The sequence below is a fragment of the Cygnus olor genome, chromosome 4 (genome assembly GCF_009769625.2).
Source record: "Cygnus olor isolate bCygOlo1 chromosome 4, bCygOlo1.pri.v2, whole genome shotgun sequence".
In the NCBI taxonomy this organism is placed as follows: domain Eukaryota; kingdom Metazoa; phylum Chordata; class Aves; order Anseriformes; family Anatidae; genus Cygnus; species Cygnus olor.
Window position 1 is genome coordinate 44,305,434 of NC_049172.1, and position 22,926 is coordinate 44,328,359.

General features: G+C 42.5%; 1 protein-coding gene across 3 annotated transcripts in view; it reads left to right on the plus strand.

Annotated features, from left to right (window-relative positions):
- TNIP3 (TNFAIP3 interacting protein 3) overlaps positions 1-7,421 on the plus strand; it is a 72,348-nt gene extending 64,927 nt beyond the window's left edge. For all 3 annotated transcript variants that reach the window (XM_040556104.1, XM_040556105.1, XM_040556106.1), the window contains one exon: positions 6,540-7,421. In XM_040556104.1, the coding sequence (XP_040412038.1) occupies positions 6,540-6,571 (32 nt within the window). In that variant the 3' untranslated portion in view covers positions 6,572-7,421. The remainder of the gene's footprint in view (positions 1-6,539) is intronic.
- The last annotated feature ends 15,505 nt before the right edge of the window (positions 7,422-22,926 follow it).

Below are 22,926 nucleotides of genomic sequence, written 5' to 3' on the forward strand. Positions count from 1 at the left end.
CCCTACCTGAAGAAATTTCCCTCTGATATTGAGTATTTTTTCATACAGGAATAAGTACAAGGTATGGATTACAGGTTGTAGCATTAGAGCTGAACACAAACGAAATGAATCAGCAAACTGTTGTTTTCTATGACATGCTGTCAAAAAAAAATCTCAAATCTGAGAGTCTCTACACTGACTCTAACCAGCATTATGATAAAAGACTCGATATCTAGTTTTCTATAAAGTCATTGGGTCTGCAAAGGCGTATGACACCAAGGAGGAATTCATAGGGTATTTTTTGTGTGTGTTTGGTTTTGTATAGCTGTACCTAGATTGTGTTTTCTTCTCTCTTCCCTCCCTTGTGGGGAGGAATGCATTAGCTTTAGGCACCTGATTTGGGTTCTCTGGGTTCTCCAGATTCTTCTGTAACCACCATGGGAAGGAAGAAGCTGTAATGGCCTGTCTTCTGGTTCTCATGTAGCCATTTCTGTACTTCTGACTGACAGCACTTTTCTTAGCTGCTGCGCTGTTCAGAGAAGGCTTTCTTAAAGGGCTGTTGCATCTCTCCTGCCTAGTTTGTGTTTCTACTTGTAAAGATCACATCTATTTCCATAGATATAGGGAAAGAATAATTACTGAAATATGTTTAAAATAATAATAATAATAAAAACGCCACAGAGCTTTCCTACTATTTTCTCTCCATCCAATCCTCTGTTTTCCAAGGTTTCTACACCTGTCTGTTATTTTCCTCACACATCTAAGTTTTTTTAGTTGACAGAGAATCACTTACAGACAGGCCTGAGAAGCAGTGTTGTCTCCGGCATTGAACGTTCACAGTGGTGTGGTAGTTTGGTTCTGGCACTTTCAGTATGAAGCCTTTCTAATTAGCCTGGAAATGATTTCATCAAAATACAGGAAGGATGAGAGGAAAAGGGCAAAACAACAACCACCACCAACCAGCCAAAAACCGCACGCCTCAATGTTCTACCCTTTTCCCACTAAGCCTTTCCGAAACGAGAATGAACAAGAGGCGTTCGTTCCACTGTAGTAAGATATTGTAATTATCTAAATGAAATCCTTGTGGTTTAGCTTTATGGTCAAAGTGGAACCAAAGCGAAGCGTTGTCAAAGAGTGTAATAATTGTGGCAAATTTGTGTTGTTTTAATGTGGTGAAGGGATGAGGGGTGGAGCGTGTGTAAGTTGTCCATCCGTGGTGGTGTGATGATGTTATGCTAACATTGGTGTGGGGAATTTTTACAGGTGTAAGTGAAGTTTGTGAAGATTGTGTGATAAATGTTGATGAATGTATTTTAATGATTTTTAGTTATAATTTTAATGTTCCACTGCTAATCTATGAAACACATTTTTTTGCAAAAAAAACAACAACCTGTTTGTTCAGAGTTTGAAGCAGTGAATATTACTTGTTATCTAAGCAGGGCTGCATCAGCTCCCTCTTTCAGAAGTGTGGGAGCTAAGTGAGGTTCAGTGACATGCTTTGCTTCTTTGGTGAATGCACCTCAGAGCTGCTCCAAGCACCTTCACCTGCTTCCTGCAATTGAAGTCACGTCTCTGCATTTTGCAGCTAAGTGTCTATGGGCCATTTAAGGATTTAGTCTGGATGAAAAGAAGGGTCCATAGCCCTTGTAGTACCATGAAGTTACCCTATAGAGAGAGACGGTTATTCCCAGAAGCAGGTGCCATGGCTTTGGCAGACCAGTCCTCAGCCTTGAAATGGCGTTAGCATGCCCTTGAATTCAGTTCAGAGCATCGTATAACAACATGCTCAAGCATCTTACCCCTGTCTTTGTTCACATAGCACACGACAGTGTGATGGTCAGAGTGTGTGCATGTGTGTGGAGGTGACCAAACACAACTAGTAATCTTGGTATGCATTTATGATTGTATTTACTTAAATTTTTTACTTCTCTATACACCTAAATAAGTAAAAATAAATAAATAAAATACCCTAATGGTTGTAGACATTGTGGTCCAGAAATAGCTACTGTGGATAATATTTGGCCTTTGTTTATATTTTTGATTCAGTAGTCACAATTTAAATTACTTAATCCTTTTTTTTAATTTGTCCATGGTTCCCCACAGTTATTTTTGAAATACCTTCTTTAATAGAAGTTAATGCTCCCCCAAAGAAAATTATAGTCAGTCTCAAAGGACAAAGCAATGAACATTTCCAACTATGCTAACTGTGGCTCTAAAGAGCTCTTAAAGTAGCAAGATACAACATATGTGCATCTCCTGGATGAAGAAATGAATCAGGGGAAACTGAAATCTTTAGAGACAACTAAAATTTGGACTCCCAGCTGAGAAAGGGAGAGTAGAATAGAAGACCCGAGACCTCAGAATTTAAGGGGAAATGCTGATATGGGATAGGAGGAGGAAGCCCAAATGAGGTAAACTGTAATTGAACTGTTCTTGCTTTCCTGACCTGAAAGAAATGCGAATTCTTGTAGGAAAACCAGAAACAGGAGGAAGAGCTTCTTGGGATAAATTGGCTTGCAAGAGAGTATTCCAGAAAAAGGAAAGCATTTTTGAGCATCAATGAGGGTTATCAACTATGTATGTAAGATAAGAAGAAAGTGGTCCTGTCTTGTAAGGATAGTTTAATAACTATCCTGACTGATAATAATTGTAGTTCTCTACAAAAACAAACAAACAAACAAAAAGGTGGTTTAGTTTGGCTTTGGTCTCTTTAAAAGCTGCCTGTCTAGTGGATCAGAAATACTTGTATTGTGGCACAAAGCTGCCACAAAATGACTCTCTCACAAATACTTGCAGCAAAGGTAGAGAGATCTGTGCTGTTGTAAACCATTTATTTAATGTTTTTTTTTTTGAATAATCTTTGGGTTACTTTGTATTGACCGCTCAACTTGTTTTATAAAAACACATCTCTAGCTATAGGGAGTTTACTTAAATATTAACAAAGAACCATTCAGACCATAGTGGCTTTGGGACCTTAGAAACAGTTTTGATGGGCTTCATAAGTTAAACAGTGCACTGGTAAGCATGGGAGCTTGGAGACGCTTTGACCTGCCAGAGCTTGCATGGGACAGCGAAGATTTACTAACCGCATAATATATAATTTCCAAAAGGTTGAGAAAAGGTTTTTAGTTTTGATTATGTGTTCAGTGAGGGGATGTGTTCCACACAGTAGGTACTAAAGGTATGCCCATGGGCTGGAGTGGTTTTCATGCCAGGCTGCGCTGCGGGATGCAGCCGTGTGCCCTCTGTGTGGCCACAGGGAGGTGAGGGCTTGACCTGGTTCCTCTGCTCCCGCTCTTCCGTGGGGCTGTCTTGTCAAGAGGTCAGTTCTCCACCACTGGGGTTCAGATTGAATCCAGAAATATCCAACAGGCTGTTGCAAAGAGGAGAGCGTGGGCTGTATTCAAGTTTATTGATCTGATTTTACTAGCTTGTTCTTCCTGTTTGCATCAACAAGTTTCATGTTGCAACTCTTGTTAAACCACTGGAAAACTCTGATAACTCGTACCAGAGCTCAGCTTGTCTGTCTGTGGGCATAAATGTTTCTTCATATCTTCACAAACATGAAATACTCCAGCTGAAGTAGGTGAGGAGAAGAGATGGGCAGGACCACGTTGTGTCCAGCCATGCTCTGCAGGCGAGGCTGGGGAGTCCTTGGGGGGCCACTGCTGGTCTGTGGGGCCAGGTGAGGAGAAATCGCCTGACTTCCAATACCACAAAGGTGTTTGCTTGAAGGCCACAACAAAGAGAGGGGCAGTGTGTAACGGGAAGCAGTGGGAGGTGGGTAGAGGTTAAGGAAGAGGGGAGGCATCTCATTGCACCAGAGGTGTATTTCCGAGAGGTTAACTCCTCCTGCCTGCTCTGGGCCGGTCCTTCCCCAGGTATTTTCCTCTGTGGAAAGCCTGCTCCTAAAATGTGCTCAAATCCTTCCAGCTTAGCCTTGTTCTGCCAGCTGCACTGCCTTTGGAGGGACGTTAGCTCCTAAATCTCTCTGTGCTCTGTCACTCAGCATTGCTGGAGCTAGTTTCCTCTTTTTTTTTTTTTTTTTTTTTCCCTTTTCCTTTTTAAGCAGCAAGGCAGAAAGAATTCCAGCAAGTGTACTTAATGTCACTTTATTTGGCAAGCAGTGTTGACTTCCTTATCCAACTGCACAAAATTGAAAAGACAGTTGGAAAAAAAAATTGATTTTGGAGATTTTCCCTGAACCCATTTTTTTTTTAATGAAAATTCTCTGGAAAAGAGGTTTATTGCAGAAAGCCTACTCAGAGCAAGAACCCTTTTACATGCTGCAACTACTGGCATGTCTTGTCTTTTTCACTTCCAAAATTAATCTTACCGTATTTGTTTTCTTGGCAGAAAGAGTCTCAGTACACGTGTTTAAGAACCCCAGTTACTCCTTTCCGAACATTTGATACAACTACTGGATTTCTTTCTCCTGAACTGTACATTTTAGTTTTGGATCCAGTTATGCCAGGCACAGGGAGAAGCCAAAATGGGGTGCTTCTCCTGCCTCTCGGTTCAAGGGGTAGCTCTGGAGGCAGTGAGACAGGCAAGAGCAGCTGGTCACCGCCTCATCTTGGCGTGCCTAGGAAAAGCAGAAATCAACCTGTAAAGCCCTGGGGATGCCCAGATGAGCATATGAAGCAGCGTGATGTGTCCACTTTCATTATAATATCATCTCTTGTTCCCTTCCACGCTCTGCTGCTTTCCAGATTTTTGCCCTCAAGGTACCTACTTTGCGGCTAATGTTGTTATAATTACAGCTAATTGGAAGAAGAGGGGGAAGTGTGGGGTTTTCCACTGAAAATAATGACATCTGTAGGGAGGGGAAAATGTAAAACTGGAAAATAATTTGTGGAGATCTTCAATGAAAACCAAACAGGAAAAAAAAATTAACTGACATCTTAATTTTCCTGGAAGAAAAAAACCCAAACCCTAAACATTTTTGGTATTTAGCCCATCTTCAGTGCACACATTACATTAGGAAATATCTGCTCCCAACTAGTCAGGACAGATATTTAATTAGTAGCTTGCCATCCCACTGGGAATGCATATGTGATTATTTCCAGGATTTCTACGGATACAACTTGATTTTTGCTAGTGCAATTTAAAGAAATACCGCTTTGTATGCATATAATTTTTAACCCCAGTAACATGAGAAGTTCCTTTAAAAAAAAAAAAAGAAAAACTTAAGAAAAAAATGTATTGCTTTAAAAAAGTCAACTTGAGATAGAGATCAGAGACTTTTTAGTTTTCAGGCAGAAGCATCTCATGTGAGGAGGAACAGGATATATAATCTTAGCAGCAGCATGATTTAATCATTTTATTTCTGTCAAACAACTCACCAAGATTTATCTAGATCTTACTTTGTTTAAAACACACAGAACTGTGTTTTAAGTGTGAAGCGTTCTGGGCTCTGTGGTACCCTGCTGGGTACCACAAAATGTTGTCTCAGGGGAGAGAGACTTTTTGCTCATGGGAACTCAGTGTTGGATCATAATAATAATTGAAGGACATCCCCACTGTATTGCTGCCTTCGGTGTATGAATATCCCAGTCCTCTTGTTTTTGTTCAAAACATTATATTGTTATGTGAATTCTGACATTTGGTGTGAAGCTTTTATCCACGTATACCTTAATGATGCACAAACAACCAGTCTGCTAATTGTTGCTCTTCCTGGCTTTTGTGAACAGATAACATGAATTTTAGCTCTGAAACTACCTGTAAGGAAAAATGTAACAAAAATCACAAATTCACATAGTACTGTGGCTTGTTACAAATGTGGACCTTTCGGATCAAGTTTTCTTTCCTATACATCTGGGTATTGTTAGCCCTGTGTGTTCAGAAGTGCAGGATGGGGTTACTGCGTAGTAGCTGCAGAGCAATTCTCCCAGGCAAATTCAGGTCCCTGCTGGAAGCATTTCACGCCTAATGTTTCTCTTGTAAGCGAAGTACTGTGAGTGCCGGTGTGTGTGCTACCAGCAACATGTCACAGCATTTCAAGAATCTTTTGAAACATCAGGAAGGAAGTATGTGTTACATTGGCCATAGTATATTTCCTTTCTTCAATCATATTTTGTTTTCCTAGCTTGAGTGAGTTACTATCATCAAACACGTATCTGAACCACAGACACCTACTTAACAGTTGTAGTACTGCTTAGTTCTTCCCTCTGTCATACTTAGGTACTCTCCTGGGTACACCTACTGCTAATGCATACCTAATGAGCACTGCTGAATGTCAGCTGTTCTTTCTGGAGGTCTAGAAATGTTTTACATGGGGGCTGTAGGTTATGATTAGACCCTACTGTTTGCTCTGTATCAAGAATCTTCAGGACTAGATTGAAGTTAAGAGGCAGAGACTACCAGTGCATTGTAGGATGTCCTTGCACTCTTTTGCTGCTTCATACTTACTGTCATTTCTGTTGGGCTGATGACAGGCTTTAAGGATGTGCAGTATTGACTTCAAGAGAGGGGGAAGGGAAAGAGAATACAGGGAAATTAATCATAAATGGGTTGTATTTCTCAATGTCAAAACCTTTTGTATTCATTTACTTTTGCAGATTCATCCTCAGAGAAAGGAGCCCGTCACTGACAGCCTCTGACCTGGAGAAGCATATACCAAAGTCTGCAAGCCCATCATGCAACTTCATTATTCTGTATTGTCCTGTGTTTTTGCCCCTAGCTCCTTATCTCTTTGGTGTATGTTATTTATGCCTGGTGAAATGCCTGCGTGGACAGTAGGAAAGCAGATCATTCAGGCTAGTGATCCTCAGGATCCAGTTAAACTCTGCTGGGAAGTGTTACTGCCCTTTGTTCTGAAGATGCTGTTTGTGCTGGCTATGAGAATCTGTTAAAAAGCCTTATGTTAAGAGATGCAGCTATTGCTGGGGATTTGGAAGGCAGTCGCATCTGGTTTGAATTCAAGAGTTTCCAGCCCAATAGTGTTGTGATATTTTCTGTTTGAGAATTATAGTTGTTTTTATTTGATTCTTGGGAATGATTTCTTGATGTACCATCCTGAATTATGTAGTATTTTCCCTGGCTGTGAGGTAAAAAGGAAATGAGTTTCACTGTTTTAGCACATTTGTGTAATTGTGATCGGGGTACCACTGATGCTAGGCCAGGTACTATTTCTACTCTGACTCCAGGCCAGCTCTCCTGTTGATTTGGCTCAAAAACTCTATGGAAAACATAATCACGTTGTTTTTTGTTTTGGTTTGGTTTGGTTTGGTTTTCATTTTTTTTTTCTGCAGTGTACTTATTTGTGTCAATATAGTTTTAGTATAAATATTTCTTGGGTTTAACTTCTCAGTAAAAACAGCTTTTTATTTCCAAACAATTCCGATGAAGAATCCCACTGTAATGCATTCAAGCACTGTTGTGTAACCTCCAATCTAAGAATAAAACCTGGGTCTCTAAACAAAATCTAAACGTGTATTGACTATGAGAACATTTCTGGAAATCATGGTGAATGGCTGTTCAGCAAATGCTGCCTGATAACCTAGTTGTGAGGTTGTGTCTTTCCTTCAGGTTTTTGGTTAGGCAGGTACCAGAACCTGCTGGGACCCACCTGAAGGAAGGAACTGAAACTTTTGTGCCGTGAGCCCCATGAGGTGTCCTGTGCGCATTCCTGATAACTCAGAAGTAGTCCATCTGATTTTAAGTTCCCATGCAAACAGCCTTTTGAGCTATACAAAGACAGAGATATCAGTTAGATTGCGTGTCATTTCTGTGTTTAGAACAGGTATTTCCATTCCCATCAACTTGCAAAGGCATTGTAATAATAACCTTACAGGATTAAACATGTTCAGCATTTGAATTTGGACACAGTGAGGAAGAGTCCATGGGAAAGGATTTTTGTGCAGTTAATTTTTACAGCAATGCTACTTTTGCCTGTGTTGATCAAAGAAAAGTTTTCCTATCTTATAATAAGGAATCAGGAAGCAAAGCACCAAGTGAACTAATCTGGAGAGACATTGCTTTTTCTTGAACTATTGAAAATTAGAGTTTGACTGCAACATTAGCCACAGAACACACTCCCAAGTCTGTTAGAGAGCCAGAGAGGAGTTTTTATCGCTGTGAGAATTTCAAGTTGGCTTACAGACACTACAGCAGCAGATTGCTTAACTAGCAAACAGGGTAACTGCGCTACTCCTGATTAGCGATTTGGCTAATAAGGGTGAGATCATGGAAAATGCTAATGCAGTGCCTTCGGAAAATCCAATTATAATGTAACCCAATTCAATGCCAGCTCCCAGCAGGTGACCAGTGTTGTGGGCAGGGCACCCCACGCTCAAAGGCGCCGTGCCTTCTCAAAACAGACCAGCTTCTGTGTGGCTGGTGTGGGAGGCAACAAACCCCCATTTCATTCATTTCTACTGTTTTCCCAATGCACTGCAAAGGTTTGCGCCTTCCATTTGGGGAGCTTAGCTCATTATCTTACAACTTGTGCAAGCATTATCTGGCCCAAGCAGATGATTCAACGTGAGCTATTCACAGGAAGAAAATAGAGCTTGCAGCAGGGCTACCTTTTTTTTTTTTCTTTTTTCTTTTCTCCCCCTGTTCTAGTCACAGGCTTTTGATGTCTGGCTGGCTCGGGCACAAGACTGTAAACCTTGACTCACACAGATCCTAATCATGCTAAGTGTGAGGTATCCCTTATATTATTTGATAGAACTTTCACATGGTTTTAAATGCATGTTAAATGCCTGTACACTTCTTTCCTCTTAATTTTCTTGCAGTGATGTATGTTTCCCAAATGCAGGTGCTGTCATCTATTTGAATTAGCAATGTCAGACGCAAGCAACCCCGAAGGATATGCTTTCTTCGGTGACCCAGACAAATTTGAGGGGGTGAGTTATTCTAGTTAGAAATCAACCCAAGTACTCATAACAAGCATTCTTCCTTCTTCTCGTGCTTGCATCTAGGTGCTGATGTCTTTGCCAAAACCGGGCATCAGCACCTTTCAAAAGATCTTCTGGCATTCCCCAATCTTTCTTCCATATTTTATTTTCCAAACACCTGCCAAATTTTCCATTTTAGTCTTTCAGTTTAGCTTTCTCCACTGTTTTTACCTACCAGTGATGAGTGGAGCAATTTTACAGTAAAGGCACACGTCTTATGTTTGTGAAAAGCCTTTTCTTTTTCCTTCCTTTTTCTGTAGGAACTGCTGAGGGTTTGGGAATGCTGGAATTACTATGCAAATTGCTAAAGGAGCAATTCACACAGAGTAACTCTCTTTTAATAACGGACCAGAAACTTATTTGAATACCTGAATCTTTAATGAGCTACACCCCGGGGTCGTACCCCCTGATTTCCTCTCTCTCACAGTGGCTTGGGGAAACAAGGCAAGCACAGAGTGATCTTTTGTCAAAACCTGCCAGCAGTTCAAAGGGATGTTTACTAGCCCTAAGAATTCCTGTTTCACTGTAGGGCTCTGACTTATGGCCCACTGTAGCCCACAAGGCAGCTGATGAATGGAGATTGCCTTGTCACCTGCTGCTTTCTGTTCGTCCGGCAGCGCTGCTGGTGTGACCCACCCACGTTTATTCTACATTGGTGCTGGACAGGCCTGGTGTAACTGGAGCGTGACTCCTATCTCAGGGCTACTGTGTTACCAGGACTCAACTGCCACGTTAAAGGTGTCTAAAAGGTGACATTGATGTAAACTTTGAAGTATATGATAAGGAAGCGACCTGTAATGAAGCTGATTGTGCAGTGTGTTAAGGTGATGGGGGCTTCCAGGAGTCTCCTTGCTGGTTGAAATCAGTCCTCAGAAAGCCTTGTTGCTTCTGGTGGGAGCACGCGTGTTGACACAAGTTGGTGTGAATTCTGAACAGCAAGATATGAAATCTAGTAGCAATAATTTTACTAAATAATAGATCTGCGAGAACACTTTAGGTACGTTTTGGCATGGGTTCCTATAGATGTTTCTTCTAAACTGAACTTTTTCCACATGGTTGCAGTGTTATGTACTAAACATGCTGCGGAGAAATTTTCATTTCTATGAATGAGAGCAAATCTTCATATGTCAGGTTAAATTATCTGCTTCTAATATTATCTTTATTTTCAACATGATATGCTGGGTTCACTAAATGATGTTTTGATTACCATAACAGTAATTATCCAACATTAAAAAAGGAGCACATGTTTGAACTCATGAAGTCATTAATGCAAATGAGGTACTTAAAAGCTTGGGGTCTTGGGGGAATTTTTGTCCCATCTTTCCACCTTTTTTTTTTTTTTTTTTTTGTGTGTGTGTGTGCAGCTAGCAGATGTGACACTACTGTTTTGCGGACATGAAGCTTTTTGTTTTGATTTACCACTCCTTTACTTCCCAGGTATTTAAAAAGCTGTGCTTGTCAAAATGTATGTAGTTTGAAAATTGCCTTTTTCTTCTGAAGAGGTGAGGTGCTATTGGAGACCGTCATGCCAATGCTTATTCCATTCTATTTCTATAGATATTTCTTGCTATTTTTATGCGTAAATACTCTGTGCCATAATATGAAGATTTCATTATTAAGTTATCTGTGTTTATATGTCAGTAAGTAGCACCCCTCCTTACTCTCAGGCTGTCATCTGTTTCAGGGAGGAAAAATTGCTAGTAAAAGTTGGAAATTGTTTTAATTGCCTCTGAAGTTCTGGATACAAGAGGAAGTGGATTCATGATTATGCTGTGGGCAAAGCAGCCAGGGTTCCCCAAATACACACATTTCCTTTCCTATCCTATCCTATCCTATTGATCTGGATAGGCTGGACCGGTGGGCTGAGGTCAACTGTATGAAGTTCAACAAGGCCAAGTGCCGGGTCCTGCACCTGGGCCACAACAACCCCAAGCAGCGCTACAGGCTGGGAGATGAGTGGTTGGAAAGCTGCCTGGCAGAGAAGGACCTGGGAATACTGGTTGATAGGCAGCTGAATATGAGCCAGCAGTGTGCTCAGGTGGTCAAGAAGGCCAACGGCATCCTGGCTTGTATAAGAAGCAGTGTGGCCAGCAGGTCTAGGGAGGTGATTGTCCCCCTGTACTCGGCTCTGGTGAGGCTGCACCTCGAGTACTGTGTTCAGTTTTGGGCCCCTCGCTACAAGAAGGACATGGAGGTGCTCGAGAGAGTCCAGAGAAGGGCGACGAAGCTGGTGAGGGGTCTGGAGAACAAGTCTTACGAGGAGCGGCTGAGGGAGCTGGGTTTGTTCAGCCTGGAGAAGAGGAGGCTCAGGGGTGACCTTATCGCTCTCTACAAGTACCTTAAAGGAGGCTGTAGCGAGGTGGGGGTTGGTCTATTCTCCCACGTGCCTGGTGACAGGACGAGGGGGAATGGGCTAAAGTTGCGCCAGGGGAGGTTTAGGTTGGATATTAGGAAGAACTTCTTTACTGAAGGGGTTGTTAGGCATTGGAATGGGCTGCCCAGGGAAGTGGTTGAGTCACCATCCCTGGAGGTCTTTAAAAGACGTTTAGATGTAGAGCTTAGTGATATGGTTTAGTGGAGGACTTGGTAGTGTTAGGACAGAGGTTGGACTAGATGATCTTGGAGGTCTCTTCCAACCTAGACGATTCTGTGATCCTATCCTATCCTATCCTATCCTATCCTAAGAAGGCTAGATATCACAGCTCAGGATGATTGGTTAGATTGCAAGCAAAATCTCACATTATCTTCATCCTTGAATCCAATCACTAGGTTTTGATCTTTTACTGAATCAATTTCTTGTCCAAATAAACCTTCATCTCATTTCAACTCCCACATTATGTTTCAGTCTCTCTGCCCCACTTTCTTATCCTTCTTCTTGCCTTCCTGAGCATGGCTTTTGCATCCTATAAGATAAGATGTTGCTGCTATTGTACAGTCTTCAGCTTTTTCCTGTCAGTAACATTTTTGTCATCCTTCAAATATCTCCTGTAACCCCATTTCCCATCTTCTCTGTGTGTTTGATTTCTAAACTCTTCTTTACATGTAATGGTCTTACAAATTCCAGTGTGCCATTCTTGTTTGTTTTTTAATAATTGCTAGGAGAAGTTCAGGGCTTAGTTTTCTAGGTCTCCTGGCAAGGAATGCCATCCCTGCAGGAGGGATTAGTGTGTTATCCTCTGCAATGCAAAGTGTTACATTATTACATTATATAATTTTATGAATTATAGTAAGGATATTTTCAGAAGAAAAAGTTTTCTTCTGAGATGAAATGAATTATATTAATAGTAAAACTAGAAATGTGTTGTGAATGCTGTGAATAACAGTACGCACAGTAGCTTTTGGCTCTGGTTCCCCAAACCTGAAGACTTGCACTTCATGAACTCTGTGTCATATTTCCAACCTCCTTCCCAGTCATCGCTCTGTCTGTTTCCATTTCAACATGTTTGGGGAAATTAGGATTATGAGATGGCAAGCATTTCTTGTCTTCATCCTCGTCCTGCATTCTGTAGTCTAGAATAGAATTTGAAGAAGCTAGTGTCGTATGACAATAACTTTAATCAAGTAAAGCTCCGCTCCAGCTGCCCCAAAATGCATAGGGAACGCAGCCTTACCCTAAGGAGCCGGAAGTTCTGCCATGATCTTGTCTGTACCACCCTGCACTGAACTGAGAGAGTATTTCTACTCATGTTGGACTTCTCTCCCTTTCTTTAAAAAAAAAAAAAATCATCTAGGTTTGAAAACAGTTTCTGTATTTTAACTTTGTTATGAGAAAGACAGAAGAATTGCTCTGATTTTCACAGATGCAAGTGTAAAGGTCTGTAAGACACCACAGGGTGGAAGGTATTTTTTTGATTAATAAACCACTTTCCCACCAGGAGCCAGGATGCTGGCTAATTCTGCATTTTCCCTTACAGCAGCAGCAGCAGCCCCTCTTCCACCTGCCCTGCACGTGGGGAACACCCAGGTGCTTCCTGCTCCAGGGTTGCTCGTGCAAGGGCAAAGGGCCCACACCAGCCACAGACTGTGAGGGAGGCATCAGACCAGGGAGCCATGGGGCTCTTCTTGTGGCTAAAGGATTTGGAGAAGGGAGATGTCATGGAGCAGAAAGCAGGATGTGTGCTGTGAATGCTTGTATAGCATAACCCGGTCAAGAGAGGTTATAGCTTTGACAAAGAGTAAAGCCCTCTGGTTGGCATTTTCATCACCAGGTTGGTTTGTTTCATTAAATTACTTGGCTTCGTTGAGCAGAGCGAGTGAGATGCTTTAGTTTTCTTGGAGGAAGTTTTCATTTTGTGCTTTCCTGTGTTCTGGCATCCTGTATCTCATTTCTTAGCAGTGTGTAAATCCCAAATTAATCCTTTTAATTGGGGAATATTACCCTGAAGAACTGTCACGTGCTCAGGTCCTCTGTAAGTTATTCACAAAACTACCTATCTCTTTGACTAAGTATACTTAACACTGGCAGTTAACGCTGTTACCTAAGGCTAGGTGTAAAGCATCAGCCAGATTATTTCACTATGATAAAAATTGAGAAAGATCTGTACTTTTCTGAAGATTGAAATATGAGCTGGTCTTTTTTGGTTGATTTTTCACTTTTGCTCCACAATACCAAATGTGCAGCCTGTCCTTGCTAGTTGTGATCCAGCCTGGAATCTATAGAAATAAAATACCAGACGAAACACTACTGTTTGTGCTGAACTGAAAGACTAGCAATGACTGAAAATCATGGTCAGCAACCAAAGAGCAGAATATTTCAGGTAAAATCCTTTCTGCATAAATGACCTGGTCAGACACCAAAACAGTTTTAGGAGACCAATTACCTTATGTTTTCATCTTTCAATGTAAAAGGGAATGTTATGGCAGTACAGGATTAAAAATGGTCACTTGTGAACTGATAAAACACTGTTCTATTTTATTTTCTGTTCTATTTTATTTTCTGTAGTGAGGGCAGGATTGCTTTATTCCCTGTTAGAATTCCCTTGTGGAATTATAACAAAAGTTAGTGAGGGTGGGGATACCAGACAAGGAGACTCCAGTGATGTATTTGCAGTAGAAGGGAAGGGAACTAGCTAAAATCAGGTTTGAAGCATGAATATTATATTACAGTTAGCTAAAACCAGGCTTGAGTCTGGCCCAACAATGCCAGCAAAATTGGTTGCTCGCAGGGATTGTTCCTAACCCTTAATGATGACAATTAAAATTCAAAGCGTGTGTGTGATGTTGCTATCTCACTGTTCCTAACTTCTGAAGCGACATCTGACTTCCCTGAGGATTTGGGAGTGGCTGGGTCAGAGCATTGTCGCTGTTTTTCTAATTCTGTCTGACAAATTAATAACGCAGGACTTTGATACACAGCAAAGAAAAAGCTGCAAAAGCAGCAAACCTCCCCATAAAGTCAAACTCGTTGCATTATCTGGTGACCTCTGCGAACCTCAGTTCTGCATTACAAGATACCTGTTGGGTGGCTGAAAGGAAAGTTTCCAGAAAACAAAGCAATTAATCTGAATGTGCTGTTAATTTAATAGTATTCCCAGGGGGAGCCTCAGACAGTGCTACTATTCACAAGCTTACCATAACTTCCTACTGTTTCACAGATGCTTGTGACAGGCTCCACTTTTCATGCTCATTCCTCTGAAGTCCTTTACTTTTGAGTCGCAGCAAACCATCTATTTGCATTTCATGAGTCAAACGAGGTTTACGGACAGCAAAATTCCTGCTGGATGAGAACTGAGAAAGGTAATGTTCTACCAGCAGGAAACTTTTCCAAATAATTGAATTGTTATTAATAAAAGTTTTCTTCTTGATGAATGCAAACATTCAAGCTATAGCATGTTGTGAGGCGCTCTGTATCTGAAAGCACAGATAAGAGACGTGGGAAAGGCAAACAAAAAACCTTTGAGCAGTACCAGGGAGGGGGAGGATCCTAAATAAGAAAGGAACATCCCTTACAACTTTCACATTTGTTCTGATTCATTCAGTCTATTCAGTCCAATTTTGTTTAGTTTCTGTATGTAAACATCACTACTGTTTATGAGCAGTATTTAATTTTGTTTTAAAACAGCTTAATTTTACGAAGACCATAAGCCTTTCTTCATCCGAAAAGAAAATGATTCAGGCATTGCACCTTGATTTATGCACACTAGATTGGGTCAGTGTTAAGCGCTGCGTTTCAGGACCACTAAACAGCTGTCATTCATCTTGGTCAGTCTTTCTCAAGAATATTACACCACAGTTGCAGGCGTATAAATCACCATTAACTTCTTCAGGCTGCTTTAAACTGCTACAGATCATTGCTTGAAATTCTGCAGACTTTTTACCCCCTGGAGTCCATTGAGACATGGCGGGGGTCTGCAGAGCCGCGCTGCTTCTGGCTTTGTTAAACTGCACGGGTTTTCCTTGATCTACAGGAAAAAGGCATGCAGATAACCCAGGTTCCTGCTACCAGGTGGTCCAAGGACTGTGTGTGCAAGCTGTGAAGTTTGTGCACATGTGAACACATCCAGCTTTGTGCTCATGTGCATACTTGTGTATTCGCGTTGCAGGCATACAAAACAGTTGTTGAGGTATGAAGGTTTGATTGTAAGAGCCAAATACATAAATGTGCCTGCTCTTTCCTCTAAAACCTTGGTCTCAGCTCGAGAGCAGAGCCTGATTACTACAACTTTTAACCAGGTTGCATAGTAGAAGTCAGGAGGCCGTGTCCTCAGGGCAGAGCACTGAAGTTAACAGAAAATGTTTTGTTTTTTTTTTTTGAAATTTGTTCTTAACCTGGAGTTCAAGCATCACCAGGCTCTGCTTCAGGTCTGTCCAGCCTGCCAAACTTTACCTGTGCTAAGCAGGCTTCATATTCTGGGCGGGCAGAGGCCATTCCCTGCTGCCAGCTTTTCAAAAAGCTGCCAGCATGCTTGCTTTCTTAGTGCTTGCTTTCTGTTTATACGCTGGTGAGGGAAAAGTGCTTTTCCATTTATTTTATTTACTCTTTTATAAGGGCACTTTGAGTTTACTAGGACAGTTTAATTGGCCTCCAAAGCAGCCTGTCCTGCTTACACAAGTGTGCTGTTGTTCCATTGCTGTTTCTCCTTTTGGGATTGGGGGCCTCCAAAGCTAAACAACAGTCTCCTCTTTGCCTGCAGGCTGCAGAAAGGCTTGTTGTACCTTTGCGAGCATTGTGCATGCTGTGCTAGGAGATGGCTGTCGGGTACGTTTCGTCTCCTTGGACTCTTCACCCACCCAGAGCGAGGTGTTTCAGCAGGACGGAGCAGGTCAGTGCTTCTGTAGCAGAGCCGGCATAACACAATGATGTCCACAGCAAGGAGGAAGTCTGGACTTGTCTGAAATTGTATAATTTCAGAAAAGTCTGAAAAAACAGTCCCGGCAATTTAAACACCTTTTCTGTGTAGCAAAAAGAAAGTACCATATAAAAATTGGCTTTCCCAAAGGCTTCCTGGGCCATTCCCTCAGCTCACAGACTTGTGCAAGGTATGAGCTCCTTATTGAGGGAGTGAATTGTTTGTAGGAGTTCCCAAACCCAGGTATAACTCTACCTTTTCCTTCCACAGAGGTGAAGGGGCCCAGGCAGCAGAGGTCCATGCTCTTGGCCTGGTTTTGTAAGGAGCAGTGTCTACAAAACCGTGCTGGCTGTGCACGTGGATGTATCTGAGAGTGTATGCTGGGCTTCCACAGTGACTATGAAATGTCGCATTTGCCAGCTTCATCCAAATTTGATAGAAAGTGAGGAGGTCTCGAGGATGTTAGCTTCCTAGAGGTGTGTGGGTAGAAGACAGAAGAAACCGTTAGCTCAAAGAAATCTCATTGTCAACTCAGTGCTTATTATTAGACATCGAACAATCCACACAAGACCTCATCCAGGTGAGACCTGTCCCTAGGAAACTTGATTTCAATGACATGGGCCCACTGCTCATGTCAGAGCCTCTTTCATCTCCATCTCTGGTCCCTCAGCTTGCAGAACTAGTGATATTTTTCTGAGGGAGGGTGCCAAGCTATGAAGAATAAATGCAGGATGTCTGAATGGTCAGATGTTGTAAATACTGTGCACAGTGGATATTCAGATAATTCTTTCTCTCACTATTAGTCTGCATGATCTGAATCTTGCAGAGTTAGGCATGTGATGAACTCCTGCCTGAGGGGTTATACTACAAACCATACAGATACTTTTCTGATACACATATTGTTTCCATAAGTTTGCTGTGTTTCATACTTTTCATTTCGTGTAGGAACAGTTGTCTTTCAGAAGGCTGACAGATAGAAATGTGGGTAAGAGTGACGAGTCTGGATTTCCATTATGGCCATACTAGCATTTCACTGAAAGAATGCTCCATTGGTATTCAGCACTGAATATGTATTACTTGGGGAATGTATACCAAAATAGTGTAACCTCATGTATAAAAATAAGCCTGGTGCTTTCCTCTCTGTAGGGAACTGAGGCTTTATTTACATTTTTGGTAGTTATTTCATCTGTGAAATTGTATATCAATAGAAGAGTAAAGAAAGAATGTGAAATGTCAGCAATATGTGTGCACATGCATGTATGTATACACAAAGACGATGACAGGAAATGTAATTCCATATGCGTCGCAGGTTCAAAAGATGGAGTCCAATCTGTCGGCTTTAGTCAGTAGGAACTTTGTCCAAATGAGAATAGCAAAACATGGTCACTGGTGTGCAGATTCATCCGTGTTTTGGAGATCAACAAATTTTTCAAATAACCATGTATGTAACCTTATTCTGGGAAGTAGCTTTATTGATTTCAGAGGGGATGAGCAGGTAGGACATTTGTAATCCAGATCCAGGTCAATTCAGAGGAAATCTGTAATGCTATCCATAAAGCAGGAGTACCTTATAAATGAGTTGGTGGTCTGGCAGCTAATCTAGACAATAAAACTAAATGTCATTACTGACACCGGGTGTGATGAGAATGATTGCTCTGAAAATGGCAGAGCTGGAGTTAGCACAGCTGGTGTGCTTTGAAGCTGGTCTTCCCTTCATTCGGCAATGGGATTTTTGTGGAGTCACTTCCATGATGTGGTCATCATCTTTGTGATGGTTTCACAGAGAAACCCCTCTACTTTCTCTACAGAAGTGGTATCATAACTTTCAAAGGTTATGATGGTGATGGGGAAAATGGCTTCTGAGTTGTTTCTTGTCTGTATTTGGCTTTTGCTTGGTTTTAAAATGCTGTTTCCTTTCCCTTTTTCTTTGCTGAGCGAGCATACCCAGATCTAAGGAAGCAACCCTACAGCCCTGAAAGACCTGTCCTCTCACTGATGCCAGGGGTATTGTGGGTAGGAGGTGTCCTTACTTTTCAGGACCTGTCCTAGGGCAACCGGTAGCATCGGCTGCTGGCTGTGCAGAAAGGCACTACATCCTAACCAGTGCAGCTCCTGCCTTGCTCCCAGCAGTAACTCTGCAGACCTCGGCACCACGTGTAGCCCTCAGACCGTAGTGTTGCAAACTGTGTGTGTAGCTTGCTGTACCCCAGGTCTAAGGAGTGCTCCTCAGGTAGTCATCTGGCTCAGTGCTGCTCTGGGGTCTGCTATGGCTTTGCCCTCTCTGCCTTTCCTAGCTAGTTAGCCTGGTGCAAATACTCCATATACTCTCTGATGTAGTGCTTTCCTCTCCAAGGAGATACGTGTTTGCCACAGGGACCTCCTTTCCCAGTTTTGGATATTCTGGTCATCCGCAGAAACCTGAGCAAAATAGGAGGGGAAAAAGAAGAGCTACATGTGGACCACAGGAAAGTGTAGATTTCAGTGAGAAAGTAGGGGCTTGTGAATTTTTTTGCCTGCATGTTTCTTGTGTTTAGTTTAGGTGCTTTCTGAGCAGTAATCTTAGTAACATTCCTCAGAGTCCTCTGGCACAGAAGATAGAGGTGTTCGCAGACAATAAATACTGGTTCTGTATGGAGGGGTGGGAGGAGAAACTGGGGTTGGAGAATATACTTATATGTACTTCACTAGCTTGTATGAAACCTTTAAAGCAGGTGCTGAGAAAAATAACTGTCTTTAAGCAATCAACTCCATTTGGGATAGTAATACCCCAAATGTATTTCCAGCCACTTAGTCCAGAGATGCTCTCTTCACTCTGAATTTCTTGTTTAGTTGACTCCCTGTGTTCCTCCAGCTGGTGTTGTAAAAATGAGAGGAAAGATTAAATAAATGCATCCAGTCAGTTCCTCCTTGGCTCTTACAGCTTTGGTAGTAAGCTCATCTGCACAGATTTCTTAATGTCTTGAGGCAAACTCTCCCATGGGCTTTCCTTAGGACCACACACAAACATTCAGTTCTCTTCTTGCATTTTTCTCTTAATTGCCCATCTTATAACAAGTAGTCATTGCTCTTATCAAGAGTTGCAAATAACTTCTTTTGAATAGCTCTGATGTGCTTAGCTACAAGGAAATTGTAAATAGCAAGCGTCTCTGTTGTGCCTTTTGCTCTTCACAACATATGAATGCTATGAAAAAACAGACAAACTAGTCAGGCTTGTTGGCTACACACACATCTGAGGATATGTGCAAGCCATTCACATAGCCATATGAGTCCTGCTACCCTGCCCAATTTGTGAAGGCTCCTGCAAGAGAGTGCTTCTGAAGGCAAACAAGTTACGTGCATTCCCACATGTTGTATTCTTTAATCACAGACAAATTTCTGCTGTTATATGAGATGTTGGTTTTTAAGCTTTGCATAATTGTATTTAATATCATTTCAATCTCGTACGTTTATAAGTTTTGCTTTCCTGGCCAGTGCAACCTATTGCAATTAACTTTTAATCTTCTGCATTGGTCTTTGTCATCTGTTCACTTGAGACGGGAAGCAGTTAATAGATCTTTGAAATAATGTCCTACTTAGACTCAGCAAAGTATGTCTACAGGATCCAGTGTTTAATAAAAGAGGATTAAAATCATAGTAACACCTTTGAAATTGGGAAGTGCATAGTTCCTGAGCTGCACTGTCTCCCACTGATGCATCTGGGTGCCATAGTTGGAGAAGGTGCTCAGGGACTGGGACTCCTGCCTTCTGCTCCTGTCCCTGGTTTGCTGTGAGACCAGGAACAAGTCACACTTGCTTGTTTTTTTGCGTAAAGACAGTCATCTAGTGCTGTCTGAGATGCCACTGGGTATCCAAAACATCTGCAGAAATGATGCTGGGTAATAGGAGGCTTATGCCCTTTAGTACTGGCAGCTACCACCAGGTAGGACACCCAGAGACGTCTCAGAGGTTTTAGGTGCCTCTTTTGCAGAAACCGAAGTTGGTCTCCCTGTGCCCCATTTTCTCCGTAGGTAATGACTGTGGTACTGACTGCACAGGGATGGTGTAAGGCTTGACACTGGAAAATGCATTTCAAGCAATGAGATTTATTTTTTTTTTCAGAGTGTAAAAAGCGAGGGACTCTCTGTCACATAAGTCTGTTTATGACTTTCTTCTGTAAGGGCTTTCATCTAGGTGTCCTTTGCACGCGTGGTCAGGGTGGACCAAAGAAAGACCAAGCCCAGCAGGCCGGTCCCGCCAGCCCTCGCTGGAGGGCTTTGTACTCCCCTTTGAACCTGAGGACCCAAATCGATCCCCTGAAGGGCAGAAATCACCACCTGCAGCTGGGGCTCCAGGGTTTGGGCCGGGGAGGGAGGGCTGGATGGCAGCTTTGGCGTTTCGGGAAAGTCCACGAGATGGAGCTCTTGTTTGAGGGATAAGGCTCTCCGGCAGGCTGCGAAAGTAGGACATGGACCTCGTTTTATCGGATTTTTCACGCACCGGGCTTACACTGAGCAAACCTGGCTTTCCAAGCACTTGCTTTTAACGCGCAATGCTCAGCATGAGAGGTGGGGAAAAAGGTAATGTATTTTTGCAGATAAAAGTGTTTGAAGCTTTCCGTGATGATTTCATTTTCTTGTTGCTGACTTGTTTTGCAGAGCTGTTTTTGCACTCCCTCCCTCCCATCTTTCTATCCCTTAGTATGCTTCCCGTTTGTAATTATAATACTTACACACCTTAGCTATTCAACCCTTGTAAAATCTAGGCACTGGAAAACTTGCTTAATGGTTTAGAGAAAAAAAATGTACAGTTGGAGATTGAGGAGGAAAAGTATTCAACCTGAAACGTAAGTTACCTGAAAGAAAGCTAATAAGCCTGATGAGCGTGGCAAAGAAAGTGGAATTAAGTGTGCCTTAGGCTGTGAAGTTTGTTGAAAGACACAGCCTGGGAATTCAGAAGTCCAGCTACAGACGATTGCCACTGTAACTGCATGCACCTCACCTCTCCAGTTTGTCTCAAATGCTTTTAAAAACACATTTGTAGAAGCCCATTTGTTACTCCTGTAATCAAACAGCCACACTAATGCATCACAGACCAGTGTAAACACCCCGCCTACGAGGACATTGTGCTTATCTTCAACATGGGTGGTATAAGCAGCAAGGAGATGTGGGCCCTGCCCCTCGTAGCTTAACGTAGCAATGAGCTGCATTCTTTGGGGAAGGCAAAACGCATGGATATCACTAACTGCACCTTCTAACAAGTCAGTCGAATCATCGCAGCCCGCCTTCCTTCTCTGTAAAGCAACATGGCCATCCTAACAGCTCTGAGGATCTTTTAGAGCAATAGATGAATTTGGGTCATTATTGGTTTTGTTTTAATTGCTGCCAACCAACCAAAAATGCAGTTGCGGGAAGCATGGTGGCATCGTGGGATGGCGGCTGTGTGAGGGACCAGGTGTCGCGAAATGGCGGCGGCGCAAGGGAGGAGACGTTGCGAAATGGCGGCCGCATGAGGGAGGAGGTGTCATGTGATGGTGGCTGCGTGAGGGAGGAGGTGTCACGCAATGGCAGCTGTGCCGTGCTGTCTCCGTGCTGATGCGAGGCTCCCTCATTTCCTGCTCCCTGCCCTTGGTTGTAGCGGCCTCCCTGCGCCCTTCTCTGCCGCTTCCCTTCGCTCCCTTCCCTGTGCTCCTAAGGTGGACTGGGAGGCAAGACCTGCGCTGGAGGGCTGCCATGAGGGTGAAGCCCTCTTCTGCAAAGTTAATTGGATGATGTTGGCAGTAGGGTGACGGTTGGACCAGATGATCTTGAAGGTCTCTTCCAACCTTAATGATTCTATGAAAGGTGGCCTACCATCTCATAGCATGGGATTTCAGAGTTTGTCATGGGAAAGAGCGCAGCCAGTCAGTCTTTTATTCTAGGTCATGTAGGATGAACTTCCCTTCAGCCATGCCATTAGGATAACCATTTTGTAGCTTGCCATCCCACACTGTTGTTGCCTGGAGCCCTGCTCGGCTCTGTACAAATGCATGCCAGCCCACAGAGCATTGCTGCTAATTGCTGGGTGCTACTGGGTATGCTTTGATAAGGAAAAAAGGAGCATCCATGAGTTAACATAGCTGGATGTATACTTTAAGTGCAGCGTGGCTGCTTGTTGTGTTTTTATAGTAGCCAGATGTTGTACTGTGCTTAACTTAATCTCTTTTTGCATTGTTAAAGCCCATGGTTGGGGCTTTGAAAATGGATAAAGTTGAAACCTGGGGCTCCCTGGAAGAGGGAGTTTCTGAATTCGTTTCCTTGTTGGTCTGTATCAGTAGTTAAGGAGAATCAAATCTTAGCTCGGATGTGTTTCCAATTCTCCCAGCAACGGTGTGTTTCTGCTTCCCAAGCTCCGGCTGATGACCGACAGTTCCACTTTATCTCTTCCTCCCTCTCAGTGTTTTCTGTGAATTGCATATTCCAATTTCCTAGGAATCACAGGTGTTTCCTGATTAAATACATGCAGTAAGGGCTTTTCTATCAAGAGGCAGCCATGCCCATTGCACAGAGCAATATTACATGCAGTAGATGTACAAAAATGTTAAGAATTCTGAACATCTTCAGGCTAAACTCTCAGGAGGTCCTGGATCTTCTGGGAGAGGGTAAAGGGAAAAATGTCATCATGAGGTCAGTTTGTGTGTTTCTGCTGAGTAGAGTTTGTAATTTTTTCTTCTTATTGCTGGTTAACTAGAAGGGAAATCTCAGTCTTGAAATGGGAGCTGAGGATACCAAAGGCTGCCT